Raw genomic sequence first — 19,654 nt, forward strand, 5'->3', positions numbered from 1 at the left:
GGACTCAGGTTTGGCCCCTAACACTCCCATGACCCCTCCTCTGTAACTCCAGTTCCAGGAGAGCTGATGCCTCTTCTGGCCTCCGTGGACACCAGGTATGCATGTGGTGTGCAGACAGACATGCCGGCCAAACCCCTACACACGTAAAAATAAATAAATAAGTACTGTGGACTTCCCAGAGAGGTCTAGGACAAGAAACTATGATCACCTTCCCTAGCTTTGATGTTACTGTTTTAGACAGGGTCCTGTACTATAATTCAAGCCGATTGGAACTCACTGTGTAACCTAAGCCAGCCTGTAAATTCAAAGCAATCCTCCTGCCTCAGCCTCCCAAGAGCTAGGATGTAAGCGTGCGCAGAGTGCAAATGATTCACCCAAGACCACACGGCATCCGAGGAGTAGTTTACTTCTTAAGCTCCAGGCCTCCTGGCTTGGAAGGCCCTGCTTGAAACTGCCTCCTTATTCTCTTCATTTCCCTTCTGTTCACAGCTCTCCTCACGCTGTGGCTTCCAGGGCCAGTGTTGGGAGAAGAAGAAGGGAGGGTAGCTGAGGGAGTGACCAAAGAGGAGAGCGCATGGGCTATGGTCTCCACCTAGTACACAGACTGACCTAAGTTCCTAGGAACAGAGTGTGAAAGGAGGTTCAACCAGGCATTCATGGAGCAGCATGGCAGCCCCTTGAGAATGTTCTGGGCACTCTGTGGCCACAAAGATGTGGTTCAGGCCCCAGAGGTATTTTACAGTGTCTGCGGGGTGGGGGGGGGTGGGGGGATGGGGGGGGTGGGGGGGTGGGGGGGGTGACACACTGCCTTACTGCAGGAAGTAGAGAAAGGTCCAAGTGAGCCAGCTTCTGAGGCCCGGCACCCGCTCTAGCTCATGGCCATGGCTTTACCACTCTACCCGACCCCCGTGGGTTTTCTTCCTCCAGCCTCTGGCTCCCTATGCTTCCGCTCTTAACTAATGACTCTGTCTCCCTTGATAACCTTCTGGGGAAAATGAAGAGGTGGCTGAGCAAACTGCAGGGAGTGGCACCCGTGGCTGGAGTAGGAGGGGCCAGCACCGGCTGGGAGAGGGCCCAGGCGAGAGCAGGGCAGGGCAGGGGTGACAGGCTTGGGGATAGAGAAGCCTGTCCATGCTGGGATGCCAGCTGACCCCTGCCGTCATTTCCTCTGGAGCCAGAGAACAATGGCTTAAAAAACAAGTGCGGCGGATCCGCGTAGCCGCTGTCTGGCCACACGCACATCTCTGGTGCTGAGCCCAGCTCTGACATCCTACCGCCCTCACGGCCCCGCGCCTCCCTGTCCTTCCAGCCACCCGCGGTCAGCAGCCTGGAGAAGCCCAAGGGATGAGTACACCACAGTGCGCTGCGACGCCCTCACTGCAGGAGCCAGGCCGAGCCTGACGTCCGTCCTCTCCGCGTGCGCACCGGCCTCCGAGGGAGTGGCCGGCCAGTGGCTGCCGCATGGAACGCCTGCAGAAGGTGAGCGGGCTGCACCCCGGACTCGGGTGGGGACCGCGGCCCTCCCGGGCCGGCTCGGGAGTCGCCGGCGCCACCTGGTGGCCACCTCCGCACAGCATGCCGGGTCCCCCCAACACCCCCTCCCCATCCTGAGGTCTAGGGCAAGACCCACGCCCACACCCTCGCACCCACGCACATGCCCACTCCGCCACCTTCTCGCTCTCTCCAGCAACCTCTTACCTCCCCGGGGAGCGTCAGCTCCTCCAGAGACTCCAGTGTGCCGGGCTCTCCCTCCAGCATCGTGGTGAGTACTTGTGTCGGCCACCTGCACCTCAGCTGGGAGGTGGGAGGGGCGGGACCCACTTAACCCCTTTCCCCTGACACCCCACCACACCCCACCCCACCCCACATGGAGAGAGGTCCTGTGAACTCTTTCAGGTGGAAAGACCCCAGAGATCCCAGCGAAAGCTTCCTACAGCCCTGGCAAGGGCTGGTCTAGCTGCAAAGTGCCTCAGAGGCAGAGAGCTTTTTTTTTTTTTTAAAGGGACGGTCTAGAGCGGAATGGTGAGGCAAGCCTATAGTCCCAGAATTTGGCAAGTGGGAACAGGAGGATTAGGAAGTTCAAGGCCAGAGGCAGCTACAGAGAGGATTTGAGGAGAGCCTTGACTAGATGAGATGCTATCTCAAATTCAAATTTAAGGGCTCATTCTAGATCCTTAAAAGCAACATAATGGAGTTGTCAACCATGAGAGTTGACATCGAAAATGTTTTCTTGATAATCAAATCCAGCCAGTGAGGCCAGTGGCCGTCTTTAGGTGATACTATGGGAAACTCTGTTCCATTTGGACCATTTCCCTTCAGGCCAAGATGGACAACCAGGTGTTGGGCTACAAAGACCTGGCTGCCATCCCCAAGGACAAGGCCATCCTGGACATTGAGCGACCTGACCTCATGATCTACGAGCCTCACTTTACCTATTCCCTCCTGGAACACGTGGAGCTGCCCAGAAGCCGGGAGGTAAGAAAGGGTCATTTGTGCAGGCCTGAGGGGAGCCAGGTAAGTGATGAGTGGGGAATCCCCCTGGCAGACTTTGGAGGCAGAGACAGGCTATGCACAGGAATGAGCCCATATATTTGGGCAAACTGAGCACCAGGCTCAAGACTGGGGTGTGGCCTGGAAACAGGCAGGAGCAGCCATAGCTGAACAGTGGAAACATGGAGGGAGGTCTTGTAGGGGACGGGTGGAAGATGATAGGGGAAACACACACACACACACTCACACTCACACTCACACACTCACACACACACTCACACACACTCACACACACTCTCACACACACTCACACACACTCTCACACACACACTCACACACACACACACACACACACTCACACAGCAGGAGCTCCAGAAATTCTAGCTGAGGGAGTGGTGTGACATTGTAGCCTCTTTTTACCCTCTGGCACCTAGAAATGGTAGTTCTTTGTGTGCACCCCAGGAGGTTGTGCACGGGGCAATACTTGGTTGGGTACTTGTCATTTGTATTCAAGAAAGGGTCATGGTCATGGTGGCACACGCCTTCAACCCCAGCAGTTGGGAGGCAGAGGCGGGCGGATCTCTAAGAGACGGAAGCCAGCCTGGTCTGGTTAATGAGCTCCAGGCCAGCCCAAAGGCTACCTGGTGAGACCCTGTCTCCAAAAACAGCAACAAAAGGAAGGAAGGAAGGAAGGGAGGAAGGAAGGAAGGAAGGAAGGGAGGAAGGAAGGAAGGAGGAAGGGAGGAGGAAGGGAGGAGGAAGGGGGTCATGAGCTGGTGGGGTGGCTCAGCAGGTAAAAGCCCTTGCATGCATGTAAGCCTGATGGTCTGGGTAGGTCCCCAGAACCAATGGGAGAAGGGAAGACCTGACTCCCGAAAGTTGTCCTCTGACCTCCACACACGCGCTGTGGCATGCATATGCCCACACTCACACCAAGTAACAATTAAAACAGTAAAATCTGAATTTTAGGAAGAGAAAGAGGTCATGTTGGAGTGGGCAGGCTGTGAGATTGGAAAACTTAAGTACCAAGGAGCCGAGGAGAACTGACTCCATGGTGGCTGCTTGCTGGTTGGGTTTCACCATGGCTTGCCTGCCAGGCTCTGAAGTCAGGGTCATATTTACTTCTTGGCTGACCCTCAGGGCATGAAGCATGCTGCTCCCAGATCTGAGCTTCTTATGAAAAGACTCGGGACGGGGAGAATCCCGGGCAAAGGAAGGATGAAGGCCAAGTCAGAGATTGGCAGGGACCCATGAGGGGAGCGAGGTAGCTAGGAAAGTAGGTGGAGCTGGGTGAGTGGGGGTGAGATGTTCCCCCTCTGAGGTGCTAGGGTTTAGTCCTCCCTGTGACTCTGATAATCCTCTCCATTCACAGTGCTCACTGTCACCCAAATCCACATCCCCCCCACCATCCCCAGAGGTAAGTCGGCTCTAGTCCTGCGCTGCTGGGGCCCCCCAGCTCCCCTCCCCCGCCATGCCCAGTCTCAGCTCAGCAAAGTCCAGGGGATGATAGAATCAGCAAATCCTGGCTGGTTGGTCACTGGCCAACTCATCTGTGACACAGCCAGACCCAGGGCCTCATTTAACCCTTTCTCTCTGGGTAGGCACCCTGAGCTGGTGGATGGAGCCCTTGAATGTTCTTCCTCTACCATGACATTGCCCTGGGGTTGGGGTGTGGGCTGCTGGTGTGGGAGGGCATAAAAAGTGGTCTGAAGTAACGCCACATACACGCGAACAGGAAGGGGTATGGCGGGAGGACCTGGACGCTGCATACTTCTCCATAGGTATGGGCAGAGAGCCGGACACTGGGACTGATCTCTCAGGCTTCAACCCCAAGGACCACAGGGACCCCTAGGACCAGCCTGCCCCATTTCCACCACCCCGGTAGGTTTTATTGTCAGCCCAGCTGTGTCCTTTCTCTGGCAGTTCATTTTTCCTTCAGCATCCCCAAACCCCTTCCTCTCAGCCCCTGCTCTTTGGGTTTAGACCTAGCTGGACCCTGTGGTACCAGGATGCCAGGCAGAACTAGCAGCAATGGCTGTTTTGTTATGTCTTCCCTCTCATGCACCCGGAAAAGTACAGGACGTTCTACTTCATGGGGCATGATGCTGGCTGTCTAGCTCATCGCCCCCTTCTGTTTGTCCCTATTCTGTTCCCGGACCCACCATCCCCTGCCATCACGTCCCCCTTCTCATCTGCTCTTGTTCCTTCTCTCAGAGACCACCCGCCCGGATTCCAATATCTACAAGAAGCCACCCATCTACAGGCAGAGAGGTGAGGGTTCCTCTCCGATTTCCTGGGTGCTTCTCCTGCTGCCACCTACTGGTGGGGTGGTGCTGGGCCATGTCTGAGAGCTGGGAAGGGATGGAGGGATAGATAACTTCCTAAGTCCTGCAGAGCTCCTATGTGTATCACGGTTACACCTGAGATCTCATGGGTGGGGAGAGAGAGGTGAGGGAGCTGGGGCTGAGGGTCGGCCAAGTTGGCTGGCTGCAGGGTTAGCCGGGGTGGGGTGTGGACTGACCCTGCATCCATCTGCAGAATCCACGGGAGGCAGCCCTCAGAGCAAGCACCTCATCGAGGACCTCATCATTGAGTCATCCAAGTTCCCTGCGGCGCAGCCCCCTGACCCCAACCAGCCAGCCAAGATAGAGACTGACTACTGGCCATGTCCCCCGTCGCTGGCCGTTGTGGGTAGGAAAAGCTGGGGGAAGGAGAGAAGAGAGATTGAGAGCCCTGTTCACTGCTCCTTCTTGGTCCCGTGAACCCAGTTCCAGTCCACCTATTACTTCTCAGCCTTTGCGTTCTCCTCAGTCCGTGATCCATTGCTTATCTCTTCCCTGCACTTCTTTGTATTGCTCTGCAGGGCCTGCTGGCTAATCATTTCTTCCCTTCTTGCTCATTATTATTTTTTAAGGTTTTATTTTATTTGAACTGTGTGTGTGTGTGGTGGGGGGACGGGGGGTGGGGGATGGGTAATGTGACAGTACAGTACCCAGGAGGCCTAGGCAAAGGATCACTCCGCAGCTGAAGTTATAGGAAGTTGTGAAGCACCCATGTGGATGCTACGAATGGAACTCGGGTCCTCTGGGAGAGCAGTGAGCAGCCTTAACCACTGAGCCATCTCTCCAGCTCCTGTTCAGTTTTTCAGTCACTTAACAGACATTTCTCAAGGTTCTGCTACAGCCCAGGCCCTGTGGTAGGAGATTTCAAAAAGAGAAAAACAGATGAGAGAAGGTCTTGGTTCCCAGATAATTTATATGTGTTTCTTATCTAATTTGTTCATTTTTACTGTCATGTTATTGATTTCATGGGGATCATTATTTTTGTCCTGGGTCTTCAGCACACTAAGCACATATAGTTCTGTGCACTCTCAGCTCTGTACATATATTTTTTAACTTTTAAAGAAGTATTTATTTCCAATTTTTGTGTAAGAGTGGTTTCCTCCAGTATGTACATAGGTACACAGGTAGGTATGTATGTACCTGTGTACCTATGTACATATGCACCTGGTGCTGAGGGAGGCCAAAAGAGGGTGTCAGGTCTCCTGGAACTGGAGTTAGAGACAGTTGTGAGCTGCCGTGTGGGTGCTGGGAACTGAACCCAGGTCCTCTGCAAGAGCAGCCAATGTTCTTAGATGATGAGCCATCTCTCCAGCCTCTGTATCCTGTACTTTTTGTTTGCAAGTTTTTAAAAGACTTTGTAGTGCCAGGCATGGTGGCACATAACTGTACCCCAGCTACCTGGCAGCCTGAGGCAGAAAGGTTACTCCAGCCCAGGAGTTCAAGGCCAGGATGGGCAACACTGCAAGACCCCGTCTCATTTTTTTTTTTATTTGTTTTTGTTTTGTTTTGTTTTGTTTTGAGACAGGGTTTCTCTGTGTAGTTTTGGTGCCTGTCCTGAAGCTCTCTCTGTAGACCAGCCTGGCCTCGAACTCACAGAGATCCGCCTCGCTCTGACTCCCAAGTACTGGGATTAAAGGCATACGCCACCACCACCTGGCTTTTAATGGTTTTTTGAGGCAGGGTTTCTTTGTGTAGCCCAGGCTGTGAGGACCAACACCTTCTCTCATTTACTGTTCTATTTTCCAAATCTTCTGCCACAGGGCCTGAACTATAGCAGAAGCTTGAGAAATGTCTGTTAAGTGACTAAATGATAAACAAGAGGAGCTGGAGAGATGGCTCAGTGGTTAAGGCCGTGCATAGCTCTTCCCTTCCTCCTCCTCCTCCTCTTTCTCCTCCTCCTCCTTCTTTATAACACGGCTCTTATTTTTTAATTAAATAAAAATAAAAAAGAATTTATACAGGTGGTAGTGACATACCCCTTTAATCCCAGCACTTGGGAGGCAGAGCCAGGTGGATCTTGGAGTTCGAGGCCAGCCTGGTCTACAGATCAAGTTCCAGGACAGCCAGGGCTCTGCAGAGAAACCCCATCTCTAAAAACAAAAAATAAATAAAAAAAAGAATTTGTAGTGTTCTTTTCAGGTCCCTGTTCCACCAGCTGGAGGAGTGAGTGGCCGAGTGCCCTCACTGATTCTTGGACCTGTGTCTCCTAGAGACAGAATGGAGAAAACGGAAGGCGTCTCGGAAGGGGGCAGAGGAAGAGGAGGAGGAGGAAGATGATGACTCTGAAGAGGAGATTAAGGCCATCAGGGAGCGGCAGAAAGAGGAACTCAGTAAGGTAGCATCTTACCCCCAACCCACCATATCGTCTAGGTGACAATGTTCTGGCCCTCAAAGTCAGTCTAAAAGGCTTGTGCCACAGAAGCATCCGCGTTTGAACAGGTGGGAGGTGCCTCTCCTCTCCCAGGATTCCAGGTACACCTGGGCTTTAGGCGGTTTTTGGAGAGGTGATGCTGGACAGTCAGATCCAAAGCACAGGAACGGGAGGGTCCACCAGCACCAGGTTCCAGGAGGCTGAGCTAGGGGAGGAGAGAGAATTAGGGATCATGGAAAGGCCGTTGGTTGTGCTCTTGGCATGGTGACCTGGGATAGAGAAGCCTCTGTGGAAGGGTACCACTGAGCATCTCCGACAAACCTAACGTGGTTGAATGTCCAGGAAGACATTGGAAAACCGTTGCGTGTCCTCTTGGATTGCACCCCAACTTTGCACTTTTCAGAGGTGGCGAGCTGGTGTCTCAGGCTTGACGCCATTCTCCTTCCTCCCCTAACAGGTTACTTCCAACTTGGGAAAGATGATCTTGAAAGAGGAGATGGAAAAGTCTTTGCCCATTCGGAGGAAAACTCGCTCTCTGCCTGACCGGACACCCTTCCATACCTGTGAGTGCTGTGGAGTGGCCAGAAGTGGCAGTGGGATGGAGGGATGTGTGTGTGTGTGTGTGTGTGTGTGTGTGTGTGTGTGTGTGTGTGTGTGACCCTTGAAACCGCTGTACTTAAAAGATTCAGTCCTGGTGTGAGGCCCATGTGTGTGCTCGCCTAGGGCGAGAATATGAGCCGGTAGCCGGAACAGAGAGAGAACAGCAGTACAAGCAGGATGAGAACACCTACTGTGGGTCAGGACATGCTGAACACTGGGGATGTCATGGGGGAAAATATACAGCTATTTCCTCCAGTGAGGGGGAAACTGACATGCAAATCTTCCTTGCCTTTGGAGCGGTGTGGCAGGTGAGGGAGACAGAGTATCAGTGGGTACTTGGAGAGGCCCGTGAGAAGGTCTGGTCGGCTCCCCTGAGTCTAAGAGAGAGACAAATAAAGGGCACAGAAAGTCCTTCCAAATGTCAAGAAGAGCATGGGAGCAAAGGCGGGGAGTTGAACTAGTGTGGCAGCTCGGAGAGCATGCATGGGCGCCGAGGATCCTGAAGTGGGGCAGAGAAGTGGGTGAAGAGGGCTTTGAGTGCTGGGCCCCTGGGCACGGCTGTCTAGCCTGGACTTCTTGAGAGCCTGGAAGCTGGGAAGGGGAGGGACAGAGCCTACTGCCCCAAAAGAGAGCTGTGAGATCTCTTAAAACTTGACCTTGGGAGCCCCATGGTCATGCCCCATCGCTTTCTTGCATTCTATTGGTCAAATCAAGACACCAAAGCTGGCATTGTGATGCAAGTCTAATCTCTGAACTGGGAATCTAGCCTGGGCTGGAAAAAAAAAAAAAAAAAGACCCCCATTGTAGTCACTGTTCTACTGCTGTGAAGAGACACCATGACCAACGCGACTCTTACAAAAGAAAGCATTTGGTTGGAGGCTTGCTTACTATTTCAGAGGCTTAGTCTATTATCATCATGGCGGGGAGCATGGCGGCATGCATGGCTGAGAGCTACATCCTGATCCGTAGACAGAGAAAGAGACAGCCTAGGCCTGGCATGGACTTTTGAAACCTCAAAGCCCACCCCCAGTGACACACTTCCTCCAAGAAGGACACACCTCCAGTCCTTCTAATCCTTTCCAACAGTGCCATTCCCTGGTGACTAAACAATCAAATATGTAAGCCTCTGGGGGTGGGGTGGAAGCCATTCTTATTCAAACTACCACAGACCTTATCTCCTAAAAAAAAAAGTTGGTTTTCTAGAAACTAGACTCAATATGGAAATAGGTTCTGCCTCTGATTCAAGGAACTACAAGGTCTCATTTCAAAAAACAAGCAAGATGGATGGAGCAGAGTTACAGGTCACCTTTGGAAACAATCTGCCATACTTGCCCGTAGCTGAACATATTCGTCAACTTTCTGTCACCACATGGGTGTACCTGGCCAGGTCTTGTGGAGCAGGCCTGTAATCTGCCCTGCTCAGGGCTGAGGCAAGAGAATTGGACAGTTAAGTCATCTGGGCATTGTGGTGCATGTCTTTAATCCCAGCACTTGGTAGGCAGAGGGGAAGGGGATCTCTATGGGTTCAAAGCCAACCTGAGCTACATAGAGAGTTCAGGACAGTCAGGACTATATAGATCCTGTCTCAAAAACAAAAACAAAAAGAAAGAAAGTTAGTTTAAGGCCTACTTTATTAGTTAGGATTTCTATTGCTGTGAAAAGACATCATTACCATCATAACTCTTATAAGGAAAACATTTAATTGTGGTGGCTTGCAGTTTCAGAGGCTTAGTCCATTATCATCATGGCAGGACATGGCAGCATACAGGAAGATATGGTGCTGGAGAAGGAGCTGAGAGTTCTACATCTTGATCTGCAGGCAACAGAAGCAACTGTCACTGGGTGTAGTTTGAACATAGGAGACCTCAAAGGGGCAGGGCACAGTGACACACTTCCTCCAATAAGGCCTCACCTCCTAACAGTGACACTCCCTATGGGGGCCATTTTCTTTCAAACCACCACACCTACCAAGGCTCCAGATTGAGTCCGAGGTCAGCCTGGACAACTTAGTAGACCCTGTTTCAAAATAAAAACCTATTAGAGTGGTTTGGTAGCTCACACCTTCAATCTCGGTGCTCAGAAGCAAAGACAGGTGGATCTCTGTGAGTCTGAAGCCACCGTGATCTAGGTTTTGAGTTCCAAGCCAGCCAGAGTGACATAGTGAGACCCTGTTAAAAATGTATTTACTGCCGGGCAGTGGTGGCGCACGCCTTTGATCCCAGCACTTGGGAGGCAGAGGCAAGGGGATCTCTGTGAGTTCGAGGCCAGCCTGGTCTACAGAGCGAGTTGCAGGACAGCCCAGGCTACACAGAGACACTCTGTCTTGGAAAAAAAGAAAGAAAAAAGAAAAAAATGTGGTCAGAAAAGGGTATCAGATTCCCCTAGGACTGACTGGTTATGAGTGGCCATGTGGGTGCTGGAAACTGAACTTAGGTAGTCTAGAAGAGCAGCCACTGCTCTTAATCACAGAACCATCTCTCTAGCCCTAAGTTACTACCTTTTAAAAAAGGTTTTATGGAGCTGGAGAGATGATTCAGCAGTTAAGAGCACTGGCTGCTCTTCCAGGGGGCCCACATGGCAGCTCACAACTGTCTGTAATTCCAGTCCCTGAGGATCTGACACCCTCACATGGACGTGTGTGTGTGTGTGTGTGTGTGTGTGTGTGTGTGTGTGTGTGCGCGCGCGCACATTAGTGTAGGGCCTGTGGAAGCCAGAGACATTGGTCCTCTGGAGCTGGAGTTACAGGCTGCTGTGAGCCACTGTATGTGGATGCTGAGAACCAGATTGAAGTAATCTACAAGAGCAGTATGTGCTTTTTTTTTTTTTTTTTTTCTTTTTCAAGACAGGATATCTCTGCGAATCCCTGGCTATCCTGTAACTTACTCTGTAGACCAGGCTGGCCTCAGAGAGGTCCTCCTGCCTCTGCCTCCTGAGTGCTGGGATTAACGTCACCACCACCCAGTACAGTGTGTGCTCTTAACCACTGAGCCGCCTCTCCATCCTTCCTTCAAAAAGTTGGTTTAGTGTTTCTATTGTGCGTGTATGCAGGATGTGTATGTGTTGGGGGCAGACATCAGAGAACAACTCTGTGGAGTCAGTTCTCTCTTTCTACGTCTCTGTGGGTTCAAGGGATCGGATTTACGTTGTCGGGATTGCAAGGCCGTCTCACCAGCCCTGTTCCTACCTTCCTAACACCTCATGTTTTGAAGCCCCGGTGATGTGCTCAAACCATATCCTAAGGATAACACATCTTTGGGGGTTCAGAGAAGAGGGAATAGAGCTGAGAAATGTACAGATCAAAGCCACTGAAGTGAATCCCATGACCCATTAGAAGGGGGCGGATAAGGGAGAGAGAAAGCCCTAAGGGCTTTATCCTGGGTGCTAGTGAATGACAGTTTACAATTAGATAACTAAGAGGCGAGTGTGGGAGGAGAGGGAAGAGACTGGTTTCAGAAATGTAGAGCATATGAGTGAGAACTGAGTTTGAGAAACCTGAAGCTGGAGGGTCTGCTGCTAATATGTGTAGGAAATGGGAAAAGAAAGTAAGATTATTCATGGAGAAAGGAAAGGAAACTCGGGTGTCCAGGCCTGTAGAACATGAATGCCCTAGATATCGTGCTCAGTAATGATCAAGGTGTTCTAAGGGCTACATAGCGAGACCCTGCTTAAAAAAAGAAAGATCTAGTGTGAGGAATGGTGGAGAGGAGCATGGGGAGGAAATGGAACCTGTGTTTTAGGAGACAGCCCTGAAAGACCTCCTCTGTTGAAGGAAGTACTGGGGCAGCTGAGCCAGAGGATGGCAAGACTCACTTGCTTGTTGGGAAATACTGCAAGATCTTACTTTTGTGGTGATGTTGATTCACGGCCATGGGTATAGCAGAGGAGATGTGGGCTGATCCAGTGCTAGTAAGGAAGGGCTGAGGGACTGAAGTGCCAGGCAATGGGCTGCAGGGCATGGGTCTTTGGAAGGGTAAAGATGTGGAACAGAGACACACTAGGACTGGGCATTTATTTATTTGCTCTGGGTTTTTTTTTTTTTTTTGTGTGTGTGTGTGTGTGTGTGTGTGTGTGTGTGTGTGTGTGTGTTTGAGACAGGGTTTCTCTGTGTAGCTCTGGCTATCCTGGTACATGCTCTGTAGACCAGGCTGGCCTAGAGCTCACAGAGATCCCCCTGCCTCTGCCTTCCAAGTGCTAGAATGAGAGGCATGTGCCACCACCACCTGGCTGCTTTGGGTTTTTTTTTTTTTTTTTTTTTTTTTTTTTTTTTGTTGTTGTTGTGTTGGTTTTGGGGGTTGTTTGATTGCTTGGAGGAAGTCTTAGGTAACTGACAGGTCATGACCCCCTTGGCAAACCTCTGTCTCCAAAAATATTTACATTACAATTCATAACAGTGGCAAAATTAGTTATGAAGTAGCAATGAAAATAATTTTATGGTTGGAGGTCACCACAACATGAGGAGCTGTATTAAAGGGTTGCAGCATTAGGAACGTTGAGAACCACTGATAAAAAGTCTGTAGTTGAGGCCTGGAGAATGAGATTGATGGAAGATTGTCTCAAGGGGTAGATTCAGTCCCCATGTTCCAGATTCTTCTTTAAAAAAATACTTAATTACATATTTTTAATATATGGATTCTCTGTCCTCACATAAACATGCATGATAGAAGGCATCAGATGCCATTATAGATGGTTGTAGGCCACCATGTGGGTGCTGGGAATTGAACTCAGGACCTCTGGAAGAGCAGCCAATGCTCTTAACTTCTGAGCCATCTCTTTAGCCCCTCAGATTCTTCTATTTGCCCCCAAAAATGAGCACTGTGACTTCCATTTTGGCTTTGTAAAGTTAGTCAAGGACCTCCTTCACCATCACCCTGGAACAAGTCCCCGGATGTATGCATCATGTGGTCATGTAGGTTCTTGACAGATCTAACCAGGCTTAACAGTTCAGAGTCACAAACAGGCATTACCTTGGGATTGTCACTTTCAAACACAAATATTCTTAGTTAAAGTTTCTATTGCTGTGATAAAACACCATGGTCAGAAGCAACTTGGCAGGGAAAGTAGTTTTTGTTTTGTTTTTTAATTTTACGTGCGTTGGTGTTTTGCCGTGGGTTTCAGGTCCCCTGAACCTGGAGTTACAGGCAGGTGTGAGCTGCCTTGTAGGTGCTGGGAGTTGAACCTGGGTCCTCTGGGAGAGCAGTCAGTGCTCTTAACCGCTGAGCCATCTCTCCACCCCCAGGCTTATTTTATTTTATAGCTTGTAGTTCATCATCCGGGGAGACAGGGTGGAACTCAGGCAGGGCAGGAACCTGGGGAAGGAACTGATGCAGAGGCCACAGAAGAGTGCTGCTTACTGCTTGCTCTTCATGGCTTGCTTGGTTTGTGTTCTTACTCTATCCAGGACCACCTGCCCAGGGGTAGCACCACCCACAGTGGGCTGGGCTCCCCACATCAACCGTCAATCAAGAAAATGCCTCCACAGGCTTACCCACAGGACAATCTGGTGGGGGCATTTTCCCAGTTGATTCTAAATAGTGTCAAGTTGACGTAAAAACAGCCGGCAGGCAGAAAGTGATTTGGAGTGATCAAATTTTTGGATCAAAAATTTGGAGTGATTCAAAATTTTATGTGTACTTGATATTGGAATTCTGTCAACCAAAATGGTGACTGATAACCCATGACTTTCTTTTTGCCTCCCCCCACATCCCTTTACTGGGTTCTGGGAATACAAACTCAGATCCTCATCCTTTTTTTCCCCCCAAGACATGATTTCTCTGTGTAGCTTTGAAGACTGTCCTGCAACTCGCTCTGTAGACCAGGCTGGCCTTGAACTCACAGAGATCCACCTGGCTCTGCCTCCCGAGTACTGGGACTCCCACCACCCAGTGGTCCTCATGCTTTTCCAGCAAGCAGTTAACCCCGAGCCTTCCCTCAGCCCTGAGAGCAGATGGTTTTCTATGCAGGCTTATTATCACTTCTCCAAAATGCTTAGGATTTGAAAGGTTTCAGACTCAAAGAGGGTTTTATTTCCCAGATTTTAGAATATTTGAATAAATTTAACCAAAATGGAGACCCCCTAATCTGGAAATCTGAAACAAACACTTCCAAATCCAAAACTGAGAACCATATCAACAAGACGAAAGAAGTTTGGAATCCAGAGCGGACTGGATTTCAGATTTTGAGCTTTCAGTTTAGAGATGCTAAACTTCTTTGAAAATAAGTGGTAGGTTCCGCAAACCTATTTTGTCCTCACCCCCTAAACTTCCAATAGAAGGACTTTAGAGGACTGAAGCTTGTGGTGTTGAACGTACCTCGGCTAGACACTTAACAAGATGCCTGTCAAAGGAACTGCAATAGAATGGCAACCATTTTAATGACTGGAGACAAGGGAGCTGTGAGGCTGGTCACACTAAGAATGGTAGTTTCTATCTGGGCATGATGGCGCACGCCTTTAGTCCCAGCACTCGGGAGGCAGAGACAGGAGGATCTCTATGAGTTCAAGGCCAGCCTGGTCTACAGATCAAGTTCCAGGGCAGGCTCCAAAGCTAACACAGAGAAAACCTGTCTCGAAAAAACAAAACAAAAACAAAAACAAAAAAACAAAACAAGGTCAGCCTGGTCTACAGAGCAAGTTCCAGGACAGCCAGGGCTACACAGAGAAACTCTGTCTCAGAAAAACAACAAACAAACAAAAACCCAAAAAGAATGGGTTTCTAGATATGGTGACATATGCCTATAATCCCAGCACTTGGGAGGCTAGACAGGTAGATTTTTATTTTATTTGTATTTTATTTTTTTGGAGACAGGATTTCTGTGTGTAGCCCTGGCTGTCCTTGAGCTCACTCTGTAGACCAGACTGGCCTTGAACTCACAGAGATCCACCTGCCTTTGCCTCCCGAGTGCTGGATTAAAGGTGTGCGCCACCACTCCCAGGCATGTGTGTAGTTTAAACAGGTATGGGCATGTATGGAGGCCAGAAGAGGTCACTGGGCGTCCTGCACTATTTCTCTCTGCCTTACTTGAACTAGAAGCTAGACTGGCATTGATCCCCCTGTCTCCACTCCATCCAGTGCTGGGGGTCCAGGTGCACACAGTCATGCTCTGATTTTGATGTGGGTGCTAGTATCCAAACTCAGGCCCTCGTACCTGCAGAACAAGCCTTCCCACCCGCTGAGCCAGCTCCATAGCGTCAAAAGGGAACTATCTCGACTGCATCACTGTGCTGAGGCGATAACTGTGTCTGAACTGTAATGTCCAATGTCCAGAATCTGACTGCTGTTAATACCGCTGTTATAACTGGGTGATTTCATTGGGAGCTTGCATTTATTTGTAGATCTAGCTGCATGGCAGCTCTTAGGACTCTTTCGTGACATCAAGCCTCAGCTTTGCCTGGGATTCATACTAGGCTTTTGGGCTCATTTCTAGTTAGGAGGGAAGATGTAGACTCGGTAAAAGCCACAGCACACTCACTGGAAGTCCATAGACGCCTACTGGGTTCTGGCCAGGGAAAGCCAGGAAGGCAACCCTCTCAGGAAGGACTGTCACAATCAAGGGACTGAACCGGGCCCTCTTACTCTCTCTTTCAGCCTTGCATTCGGGGACATCTAAGTCCTCCTCTCTTCCTTCCTATGGCAGGACCGCCTTGAGCCGGGTAAGGCCCTCCGACCAAGCGGGGTGTGTGTGTGTGTGTGTGTGTGTGTGTGTGTGTGTGTGTGTGTGTGCATGGGAGGGGTGTGTGCGCAGTGCTTCTGAGTGGACAAGCACTCGGAGGCCCTGGGTGGTGTGCAGGCCTCAGAGTAAAGGAGACTGTTGAGGGCTGGCCTCCGCTCTCTCTGATGTCTTTGTGTCGTTTCCTAGCTACAGTCCACAGAATTCAGCCCATCGGGGAGTGAGGCTGGGAGCCCAGGTGAGCAGTGGGGCCGTGTGTTGCTGGGAAGGGGGTCTCCACAGACGTCCTAGGCAGCCTGTGTCCAGTGTGGGTCGTGGTGTGTTTGTTTGTTTAAGATATCAGGTATGGGTGCAGCTTCTGGAACTGCCTCTAAACTATGGCTCTTGTCTCCTTAGGCCTGCAGGTGAGTGCCCCCCGGAGGGGAGCAGGAAAAAAAAAAACCCTGGAAGCCAGGGCCAGGCATGGGCACTGGTGGGGGAGGGGGTATGGGCCAAGGAGTTGCCTGGTGAAGACTGAAGACGCCTAGGGTAAGGCTGGGAAGGTCCCCCTGACCCACTCTGGCTCACTGCGGCTTTGGTCTCCCCAGAACGGAGAGGGCCAGAGGGGGGAGGATGGATCGGGGGACCTCCCTGCCCTGTGTGCTGGAGCAGAAGGTGAGGGCAGGGGACCTGACCCCCACAGTGGGGTGGGCTTCAGGGGTGGTGGTGAAGCCCGCCAAGCTGAATGCGCTCAGGGTGCTCCTGGAGATGACCAGGGGGAGGCAGCAGGGTGGCTGAGGGACATGAATGGCAAGACGGCATGAATCCCAGTGGCCTCTGCAGGTTCAAAAGGGGACCTGGGGAGTCAGGAGGGTTATGAGGAGTGGAGACTACAAACCTAAGGAGGCCCTCTCTGCCTCTCCAGATCTATCCCTATGAAATGCTGGTGGTGACCAACAAGGGCCGAACTAAGCTGCCTCCAGGTGTGGATCGCATGAGGCTTGAGGTAAGCAAGAAAGATGCACAGGACGGTAGAGGGGCTGCCCAGTGGGGTGGCCTTTGATTTTGATGCTGTAGAGGTTACCTCCTTAGTCACTCAGATGCCCGTGTGTCCCCACAGAGGCATTTGTCCGCAGAGGACTTCTCGAGGGTCTTTGCCATGTCTCCTGAGGAGTTTGGCAAGCTGGCCCTGTGGAAGAGGAATGAACTCAAGAAGAAGGCGTCCCTCTTCTGACATCCCTGCCCGCTCGCTGCCATGTGTGACAGCACTTCCCTCTGCTGCTTCAAGGCCCTGAAGCTGGGGCTGTGAGACCCCCCCACAGCATCCTCTTCCTCTGCAGGCTGGGAGCAGCAGGAGGCAGGGCAGAAGTGTTGGGCTCCATTCCTCAGGGAGAGAGAGAGCCAAGATGTGCACAGTCCCAGAGTCATGAGGCATGGACTTCCTTACCCACACGGGCCAGGGGGCTTTATCTTTTCCCTGGGCGCCACTGCCTAGCCAAACCCAGCCTGGACTCCAGCACACAGTCAATGTTTGCACCCTTTTTCCTGTCTGTCTCCCCAACACGAAGGTCCCCAGAAAAGGGTGAAGAGAAATGAAGGGGCCCTTAGTGGTGAGGTCTGTCTGCTGTCCCGCACAGGGGGTAGACTTGGCCAGGGAGCGGCGGCTGTGGGACCCTGTGCCTGTCCACCCAAAGGCTCCAGCCCACTGCACTCCTGACAGCACCCTGCACCTGGGCCTGATGCTTCTCTGACTGGGCGGAAGCAGGCTCTGCCTGGACCTCCAGCTGGGAGGCCTCCCTCCGGCCAGCTTGTCTGTCCTGTACTTTGCAATCCCCTAAGCTTCAAGCCTCTTGCTCAAGCCCCAGGGCCTATGTAAAGCTGTGGCTAAGAGCAGAGACGCTGTTCACACACAACGCCTCACCACCAGCCTCCAGGCAAAACCAGCTGCGATGCATCCTGCTAGCACCTGTCCAGGGACCACGGAGCCCGGGCCTCGGCCTTCCTTAGATGGGATTGGGAGGCCAGGCTCCCCGGTCCCCCCCCCATTGCCATGCATCCCCTGTTGTGCTCTCTACAGAATGTAATTTATTGGGGCTCCCTCTGCTGCTTTTCTTTCCCTGACTCCCTGCCCCACCCAATTGCACTCCCAGTCTGTCTCTCCACATATGTACATGTATATAATTATATATATATATATATATATTTTGCCCAGGTCTGGGTCTTGTTTTTGCCCAGATCCTGGCTCTCCCTGTCCACTGTGTGTGTGATCATGCTGGGAAGGGTAAGTGCTTGGAATTAAAAGGTTGCGTTGGGTCCCTAAATCTATTTGTTTCCATCCCCCCTTTGGAGTCAAATCCATGCCCTTACATATGCTAGACACGTACCACAATGGATATTCTTTTTTTGTTTTGTTATTATCTTTTTTTCCCCCCGAGACAGGGTTTCTCTGTGTAGCCTTGGCTGTCCTGGAACTCTCTCTGTGGATCAGGCTGGCCTCAGACTCACAGAGATCCGCCTGCGTCTGCCTCCTAAGTGCTGGGATTAAAGGCATGTGTCACCACCGCCTGGCTCACAGTGAATATTTTACCTCTTTAAGAAATTTTTAATTTTGAGACGGACTCTCATTGAGCAGCCCAGGCTGAACTTGACCCGTCACTCCATAGCCCAGGAAGGTTTGAACTTGCTTCCGTATCAAGTCACTGGGAGGACAGGCTTGGGCCAGCAGCCCAAACTATTCACTTATTCTGTCTTGTTGTTTCGTTTTGAGATAAAATATCCTATAGCAAAGGCTGGCCTTGAACTGATCCAGCTTTTTGCCTTCTAAGTACTGGGATCATAGGCATATACCACATATTTGTGGGCTTTATTTATTTGCTTGTTTGAGACAGGGCCTTATGTAGCTCAAGCTGGCCTCAGACTTGCCTCGTGTCCGAGGCTGAACTTGTGGTCCTTCTTGCCTCTGCCTCACAAGTTCTAGAATTGCAGGCATGCACCAACAGGTATGGTTTATTTAGTGCCGGGGATCAAACCCAGGGCTTCCTGCTTGCTGGGTGTGTACTTTACCCACAACCCCTCTAATCCACATTTGTTTCTTTATAAGCCACTAGCCCTGAGTCAGAGGGACAGACAGGTGACATCAGGTTGAGAAAGCCATGGGAAAGAGGTTTCACATGAGCTAGAGGGGGTGGAGAGACATCGCCCACGTAACTTCCTCTCTCTAGGACACGAAAGTCAGGGCTAGCCTAGACAGGGTGCTATTCGCCACTTCTCCAGGGGCTCTATGGGACAGAAACCTGTGTTTCATGGTTGGAGGGCACTGTGGAGGATTGCCTCAAATACACTGCTCTCCCCAGGACCCGAGGTGCTTGTACAGCAGGGGGAGCTGAACAGAAAAAGGTTGGTATGTGGTGAGCTGACTGCCAGGCATCAGGCAGAGGAAACAGGACTGGAGAATGAGTGACTGAGGAACAGGAGTGAGGGTCAGGTGGAGCCAGGGAGGGAGGTGGGGACCCCTCCGCCTGCCTCGGTGAGGCCTTCCACCTGCAACCACCATGGAGCTGAGGCCTCAGGGGAGCTGGGTGTGCAGTTTGAGTTGAAGATCAAGAAGAGGACAGGGGTGTGGGTGCATGGGGGAAGAGGACTGGCTTAGCCAAGAGAGCAAGTAGATCAGAAGTAGATCACTCAAAACGAAACAGTGATTTGATTACTATTCGAACTGGATGTATAGCTGAAGACCGCCTTGAATTTCTCCTTCTCCTTCTCCTTCCTAAGCATTGAGATGACAGGTACATGCCGCCACATTGGTATATTCAGTGCCAACCGGGCTCTGTGTATGCCAGCTAGACAGGCATTCTGCCTCATGAGCTACCTTCCCAGCTCCTGTACAATGATTTTTAAGTAAAGTTGTCTTACGTCTGTCTACAGCATTGTTTTATCCTTGAAACAAACCTGTAAGACCAATAGGACAGATAGTTTGACTCCTTCCAACAATGAGAGAACGTTTTATCTGAAACCCAAAGCTACATAAAACCAATGAGTAGACAATGTATGTGTTTGGGGTGGGGGGCAGTTTCCTGCCTCCTGGCGGGGGGGGGGGCATTCAGGGAGTGGTCACTGCTGGGGATCAAATCCAGGGTCTTGGGCATGCTAAGCAAGTACACTACCGCCTGGTTACACTCCCAGCTGCCCAGCACTGGCAATGTATAGC

The 19,654-nt window shown here is 51.2% G+C and overlaps 1 protein-coding gene across 1 annotated transcript; it reads left to right on the forward strand.

The window, feature by feature from the left end:
• The first annotated feature begins 1,112 nt into the window (after positions 1-1,112).
• Dmtn (dematin actin binding protein) lies at positions 1,113-18,131 on the forward strand. Its single transcript, XM_059274343.1, has 14 exons — positions 1,113-1,479; positions 1,688-1,762; positions 2,320-2,475; positions 3,863-3,907; positions 4,272-4,371; positions 4,705-4,761; positions 5,029-5,181; positions 7,043-7,167; positions 7,661-7,766; positions 15,387-15,451; positions 15,658-15,713; positions 16,056-16,122; positions 16,373-16,453; positions 16,568-18,131. Exons 1-14 carry the CDS (start codon positions 1,462-1,464, stop codon positions 16,679-16,681), a joined length of 1,218 nt encoding a protein of 405 aa, XP_059130326.1. The 5' UTR covers positions 1,113-1,461; the 3' UTR covers positions 16,682-18,131.
• The last annotated feature ends 1,523 nt before the right edge of the window (positions 18,132-19,654 follow it).

This window comes from Peromyscus eremicus, chromosome 9 (assembly GCF_949786415.1).
Source record: "Peromyscus eremicus chromosome 9, PerEre_H2_v1, whole genome shotgun sequence".
Classification (NCBI taxonomy): Eukaryota; Metazoa; Chordata; class Mammalia; order Rodentia; family Cricetidae; genus Peromyscus; species Peromyscus eremicus.